General features: G+C 50.4%; 1 protein-coding gene across 1 annotated transcript; it reads left to right on the top strand.

Moving 5' to 3' along the window:
- The first annotated feature begins 381 nt into the window (after positions 1 to 381).
- SOX21 (SRY-box transcription factor 21) lies at positions 382 to 2,822 on the top strand. Its single transcript, XM_079902864.1, has one exon. It carries the CDS (start codon positions 530 to 532, stop codon positions 1,358 to 1,360), a length of 831 nt encoding a protein of 276 aa, XP_079758990.1. The 5' UTR covers positions 382 to 529; the 3' UTR covers positions 1,361 to 2,822.
- The last annotated feature ends 4,671 nt before the right edge of the window (positions 2,823 to 7,493 follow it).

The following is a 7,493-nucleotide window of genomic DNA, read 5'->3' as shown; positions in this document are numbered from 1 at the left end:
CACCGAGGAGAACCCAAACACTCCAGCCGCCGAGAGCCCCCTTTGGCACTTGGCAGCGCGCGGCGGCTGACTCCTCTGCTCAACCTGGTGGAGCCTCCGAGACGCAAGTTTCCCGGCTGCTGTGCCTTTAACAGAGAAAAGACCGAGGACGGGGAGAGCGCTGCCCGGTGGCGGCTACCTGCGGGGAGTTCGCGAGCGAACGCAACTGGAGAGAAAGGACAAAAAGAAAGCAAAGGGCAGACTGCCCCCGTGGGGTGGGGACACCGCCGAGAAGTTATCGCGCCCCGGAGAGGATTTTCCCGAGCGCCTGGCCGGAGAGAGCAGGGCGGCCAGGGGAGCGGCGCGGCCCGGGGCTGGTCCCCCAGCCCCCTCCTCCCGGGCGGGAGCGACGCCGGGGTGCGAAGTGGGGCGCGGCGAGCGCGGCGGGCCGATAGGGTCCCCGCGGACGGCCAACATTGATTTCCTCCGGGCCGACAGCGACGGCGCGGGCGGCGGCGGCGGCGGGCTGCAGCCGCGGCACGGCGAGAGCATGTCCAAGCCGGTGGACCACGTCAAGCGGCCCATGAATGCCTTCATGGTCTGGTCGCGGGCTCAGCGGCGCAAGATGGCCCAGGAGAACCCCAAGATGCACAACTCGGAGATCAGCAAGCGCCTGGGCGCCGAGTGGAAGCTGCTCACCGAATCGGAGAAGCGGCCGTTCATCGACGAGGCGAAGCGCCTGCGCGCCATGCACATGAAGGAGCACCCAGACTACAAGTACCGGCCGAGGCGCAAGCCCAAGACGCTGCTCAAGAAGGACAAGTTCGCCTTCCCTGTGCCGTATGGCCTGGGCGGCGTGACCGACGCCGAGCACCCGGCACTCAAGGCGGGCGCCGGGCTGCACGCGGGCGCGGGTGGCGGCCTGGTGCCCGAGTCGCTGCTCGCCAACCCCGAGAAGGCGGCCGCCGCCGCCGCCGCGGCTGCCGCCCGCGTCTTCTTCCCGCAGTCGGCCGCCGCCGCCGCCGCAGCCGCCGCCGCTGCCGCCGCCGGCAGCCCCTACTCGCTGCTCGACCTGGGCTCCAAGATGGCAGAGATCTCGTCCTCCTCGTCCGGCCTCCCGTACGCGTCGTCGCTGGGCTACCCGACCGCGGGCGCGGGCGCCTTCCACGGCGCGGCGGCGGCGGCTGCAGCAGCGGCCGCGGCCGCCGGGGGGCACACGCACTCGCACCCCAGCCCGGGCAACCCGGGCTATATGATCCCGTGCAACTGCAGCGCGTGGCCCAGCCCCGGGTTGCAGCCGCCGCTCGCCTACATCCTACTGCCCGGCATGGGCAAGCCTCAACTGGACCCCTACCCCGCGGCCTACGCCGCCGCGCTATGACCCCGCGGGGCCGCCTCGCGAGGACCGGTGTGCACACGTGTACATATGTATAGGTACGAGCTCTGCGGCCTCCCCGAGCGCCCTCCCGCGACGGGGGCCCCGGTTTGTATGTACATAAGATGTATAGGTGCCAGGCAGAGGCAGAGAGGCCAGTCGGGGCGCGAGTGGCCGAGCGCGCGAGTGCGCGGGCGAGTGTGCGTGTGAATTCACAGGGTCATTTCAGACCTGCACCCCGGCAGACAACTTTAAAGAGGGCAGTTGTATCTCGCAGCAGTTGATGTTTGCTTTGCACTTCGGAACCTGTTGCGTTATGGCCCACAGAGGTGGAGGAGTAACTTTTTGATATGTTGGGCTTTCCAGCTTTCTTTGTTGGAAGTTTATTGTCGGTTTTGTTTTTGTTTCCCATTATCTTTCTTTTATTGTTATTATTCTTTTCTCCTGGTCGCTGTTGCATGCACTCTGTTCAAATGTTGGGTCTGAAATGGTTGGCACAAGGGAAAAGCTGATCTGTGTCATTAGTTTCTCGGAGCGGGATGGCTCTGAACAGCCTTGCTCCCTATTTGTACCATTTGAACTTTGCAAAATCTCTGTTCTCTCAAGCAGAACCCCCAGGCCGGATCCATTCTTGACCAGTGACCGGCTCGAATCTGGCCTTTTGTGTGTGAGATGATCACGGTTTCTTTTGTTTATCATAGCATATGCAAATCAGAGCAAGAGCTCTTTCTCAAGAGCAAGGACGGCAAACAAGAAATATGTGTGAGATGAAAAGTTGTCAATTGGATTTTCTCCCTTAAAAAACAAACAAACAAACAAAAAACCGCTAGAAGTCTCCCTGAGTCCACTCGCTTGGATTTTTGACACAGTTTACACAGAAAGAGAAAAGGCATTATTCCTATTTTCCCCTTATGACTTGAGTTTCACTTTAAGATTGTAAATGTGTATATGTCCTTGAAAACATTAAGTCTGAAAATGTGTTATTTGCGTTGCCCTAAATCTGAGTCGGTTTTAGACTCTAAAACATTTTGAACAAATGTCAAAGTTAACTTTTAAAAATTGCGGGACTATTTCAGAACCGCAATTTTATCTAAGATTAAATCAGACTTTTTTTGTCTGAGTGGTAATTATATATTTATTATTTAGCAAAACAAAACAAAAACCAGAATTGTTTTGACAGATGCCTCTCTGTTTCAGCTAGCATTTCTCCAACTCAAACCGTTTAAATGTGTTTTGGAGTTCCCTCCCTAACTAGCTTATTTTTTAGATCACCTGCAATTCATTTGCAAATTATGATAAAACACATTTTAGAGAAAAGAACCTCAGTTGTAGCTTTTTTTCTTTTTAAATGTATATATTTTGACTAATGTTTGTGAATGAAGTTGGCTAACATGTATTTAGTTTCATTTTGGCTTTATGTAATATAAAGTTTTAAAAAGTTTAAGTATTGGTTTTAACCTTTATGTGTAAATGGTTTTCTTGTGTGATCTTCTAATTTAATATTAGACGTCTAAGCTATATCTGTAAATTAGAATCCGACTATCACTCTGTTCATTTTTTTTGAACAAAGAGTTTAAATAAAGCCTGAACCAGGGAAAAGAGAAAATCCTTTATTTCTTGTTGAGTTCCTAACAAGATTTTTATCTGAATTGCCCTTACGTGCCTGGTCCAGGTGAAGTGTAAGGTATCCTCCAAAGGCAGCCTTTGTTTCACTTTTGAATAGATTTACTAGGAAATCTAAATCAAGCCATTGTTATTCAGAGCCAAAAACCTGATTTATCACATTTTTAATCGTGAATAGGAAAGAAGATAAAAAAAAAAACAAAACCAAGTAGTTGTATTATCTTGGGGGGGGCGGGGGGCAGGGAAGGCATTCATGAACCAGTAGAACAGAGCCCATTGAAAACATCCAGACCGTTTAAAGCATTTCACTAGTTTCCAGTAACATTTTAAGAGGAGAAAGTTGCCTGACCACTTTATCCTGTTAGTTGGAGAGCTCCACCGCTTATATCAGTGTAATTTGTTCGTGTATCTTTGGCATATTCCTTATTTACACCTTAAGATTTTAGTTGTAAGGATAATCACTGCTAACGACATTTTACAACTTTGGGCCTCTTTAAGGCTTTATTCTGTCATGCTAGTGGCATTAAAATAGAAATATAACAAATTCTAATGGAGAGGGTTGAATTTCCAAGGCTGGACAAGTTTCCACTGGAGAAAGGTTTGAAATCGTGAAGGATTTTAATATTAGAAAAGAAATTATAGGGCGCCAGGAAGAATATCAGAGAAAAAAAATTAACTGTAGGGACACCTTTATTTTCGCCCCACCAAGATAGAAATTCTCAAGATACAAGACTCAACTAGTCCTAAACTAGTTTCTCTACCGACAGAGACCGTCTCTGGAGCTCCACGTCTTTATAAGCGATCCAACTCTTTAAAGTCATTGTTTTTCCCCAACGGAATAATATTTTAAGAACCATGAAAAGTTTTGGAAATGTGAAAAATAGGCTCTGCTGGTTTGACCCTGATTCACTAATTAAAACGATCCCTCTCCTGTTATTCCCCGAGCTCTTTGCAATATTATAAGTTAATTCATATGGTTCTGAGCGATTATGCAAAACTAATTTGGACTGTCCAGGGGTAATTATCCCTGACACGGTTAATTAAATCCTTTCAAGGCTTCGTCTTTCCCTTTTGTAGCAGCCCATCACTTCTCAACACGGAACTTCCTGCGGCTCGCTGGAAATCACCCCAGTCCTAAATCTTAGTCACCTCCCAGAGCCTTCCAGCTCGGCCCCGCCGGCCGAAGATTCCCCGCCCCCTCCCGTCCCCTCCCCTTTCCCTAATGATCGGCGTTTTCTGGGAGCAACGCTCCGGAGTGTTGATGAACGAGAACAGGACTAGAAAGACGGGTGAGGGAGGGGGGAAGGATGCCGCGGGTGAGCACACGGGGTCACACAGCCAACAGATTGCGCGGCTGTCTGAGTAGTCCACAGGCCTACCGGGGGGACTGGTTTATCCCCACCCCGATCCCAGTGGTCTTGCTAACAAGTTGCGCCTGGAGAAAGTCTCCCTCCGAGTTAGACTGTGCAGAAGTAAGGGGGTGCGACTCGGGGGCAATAGGGCATGGAGAAAGGGCCAGGTGTGTCTGTGAGGGTCAGAAAGTGACCCGTAAATACAGCCCTCGGACTAGGCAAAGAGCTGCTGCGTGCTCGAGATCTGTCTCTCTCTATCCATCTCTATCTCTTTCCCCTCTTCTCTCCTCTCCTTTCCTTCCTTCCCTTCCTTCTTTTTGCTCTTCTACATTTTCGTTCCTCTTTAAGGTTTAAAAAAGCTACGACATTCCTTAGGTAGTCTCTCGGTTGCCTAACGGCTTTAAACAACCCTCACACCCGAGGGGCCAGGAGTGTTGTGTTGCCCTCGGGCTTTGAGCAAACAGGTGGAATTGTTCTGTTGCAGCCGTAAGGACCAGAGCTGGGGGCCGCTGCCGTGCGAGGGATGGCTTCCAGGGAGCAGTGGGGCTGGCTGCCGTTGTCACTTCATTTGACAATTTCCTCCTCCTCTTCTCCCCCCCCCCACCCCCCGAAGAAAGTAGAACGAAACAGCATGGATCTCTCTTTCCCTCCCCGCCTCTGGGTAGCCTAGGCGAGGGGCGCAGAAGATGGAGAGAAGATTCGACCATCTTCCCTGAGCAGAGAGGGACCCGCGCGCCAGCCAATCAGAGCGCGGCTCTGCCGCTCCCCGCCGCCGCCGCACCTCGGGGAGAGTGAAGTTCCCGCAACTGGCCCGCCCGAAGGATCCGTGTCTTTCTTGTGCTCACAGCCCAGCGGAGGCAGAGAGAGCGCCAACCAAACTTTATTAATCTCTCCCCGTTCTTTCTCTCTCAGCCCAGTGCATCTCAAAGGTCAGCCCTCTTCTTTTAAAAGACTGATATCATTAATTCACTGACAATCCCTCCACCAACCCCCCATTCTTTTTTTCTCTCTTGCAGGAAAAAGAAACGGGGGGGGGGGAATAGTGAAAAGAGGGTTTTTTTTATCCTTTTTTTTTTTTTTTTTTGTCCTTCAGTGGGAGCGTTTAGACAGTCGAGGAGGTTTTGTCCAGGAACAAAACGCAGGGTTGGGAGGTTTTGTGAGAGCGTTGTTTGTTGAAGTGGAGCTAAGAAAAAGCGGCGGCTTTCTCCTCATTGTGAAGAAACCAATCAGTGGTATTTGGAAAACTGTTAGCATTGTGCACTTCTTCTGTGTCCATTGTGAGGCGTTTCTTTTCACAAGGTTTTTTTTTCAGCCGATCCAGCTGGCCGGAATGAATAGCGGTGCAATGTGTACACGCTTTGTCCCTCCGGCCTTCAAGTAGCCCCCATTGAATAGACTAAGTTGACACTGCGTGACAGTGAAACAACATAATAAAAAATACATGAGCCCCTGAATAGGAGCAGGCGCATAAATAAATAAAATGGGTGACCAAAACTGGATAAACTGAATGACAAAACGGTGAAAGGGGAACAAAAAGATATTTAACACGCTACATTAGCATTAGAATGCGATCTACAAGGCAGAACAATTGATGAATAGGTTTACCGGCCAAGAAAGAAATGGACTAAATGCCCTTTGAATAGATATGCTTTTTGCAAGGGCTTTGAATAGATATGCTTTTTTTTTTTTTTTTTTTTTGCAAGGACTGAAAGGGAAAAGGTAAAGATGAAGCTATGCAAATGAGCGGGGGAACTTTTTATATATATTCTTTAAACACACACACACACTGTGGGAGGAGAGTGCTGCCTCGGGGTGTTTATAGAAGCAATAGTTGCCATTATTAGCATTGTCTGCAACAGATAGAAATTGAACAGGTTGGGATAATATAGGGTAGCAGTAATTATTCTTCTAATTAATGGTCCTTTGCTACTTTAAAAAAAAAAAAGGAAAGAAGTAAAAGTTATGCAGAAGTTATGTTTCCTGTGTCCCTTCGCCCAGCGTTGGAATCCGTGGAGCGGCAAGTCTGGCCATTCCAAGATACACTCTGATTTTAGAACATTCCAGGGAGCCGATCCTTAGACTCAGGGTTTGGGGCCTGCTTTCCATTTATACTGCGTTTTTGAGAGTCTCATACAGTGTCTGGTACGTGGTAGGTGCTGAATGAATAGTTGCGGAATGAGTGAACGCATGTAAGTTTGATGGAGGAACCCTGGCCTCCTGTTGATGTCGGGGAGGAGTAATACCAAGGATGGCTTTCGCATTTCACCGCCCCAACCTCCACCTTATCTAGGGGAGCGGTCCAAATCCTGAGGGGTTTTGTCTTCAGTCTACCTGGGCCGCTGCACAAGATGTGAAGACCGAACAAGTGACGAGCAACTACTGCCCCCCCATTCCTCACTCTGTCCTCACCCCCAAATCTGCCCCAAAGCTTGTGAGCAGTCCCATCTGGCTGCGTAGAACATTGGACCCACCCCGTTAAAGAATTAGAATACACTTAAAGCTTAGCTCTCTCTCGCGGGCTTCTCCCCTTGGCTCCTACCCCCCTTTCCCCTCCTGGCTTGTAAGCCTTTGACTGAACCCCACGCAACAGGGAACCTCCTGCCTGAATTGCTGGCGGAGGCAGGGCGCGAACCCGCGGAGATCTGGGCTGTCCTCAGGCTCCCTTCGCTGCCCCGGAGGCGGGCGTCGGTAACCTTGTCAGTTGTTTTATGTTCAAGGGTTGACCGCCAAGCCTGCCTGGGTGCTGGGCCACCCAGCCGTCGAACTTTCCAGTGGCTTTCAGCGCTGCGCAAACTTAAATGAATAATGCAAATTATAGACGGCCCAGCTGACACGTCCCTGCGAACGCGCGTAGGTTCAGAGGGCGCTCTGAGTAGCAGCTCTCCCGACCTCCCCGACGGCCGGCGGGAAGCTGGGTTCTGAGAAGCAGTGACAACAGCTTCTGAATTGTTGAGACAGAAGGGGGGGTGTCCCGAACTTTAAAAGCAGTGTTCTCCCCCCCCTCTTCTTTTTAAAGAAGCAGTTGAGCCTTACCAAGTGACGGGGGTCGCGCGGAAGCCTCGCATATTTTAAAGTGTAACCCGAGCCTTCGCGGTTTCGCCTCTACTTAAAACATTCAAGTTCCTAGAAACCGACAAATCTGAAAAACTTGCAAAGGGTTCTAT

This window comes from Stenella coeruleoalba (assembly GCF_951394435.1).
Source record: "Stenella coeruleoalba genome assembly, chromosome: 18".
Taxonomy (NCBI): domain Eukaryota; kingdom Metazoa; phylum Chordata; class Mammalia; order Artiodactyla; family Delphinidae; genus Stenella; species Stenella coeruleoalba.
Note: the sequence above shows the minus strand (reverse complement) of the source record. Positions and strands in the feature narration are given on the sequence as shown.

Coding starts and splice junctions, on each gene's coding strand:
- SOX21 (XM_079902864.1), top strand. CDS start 530: ATGTCCAAGCCGGTGGACCACGTCAAGCGGCCCATGAATGCCTTCATG.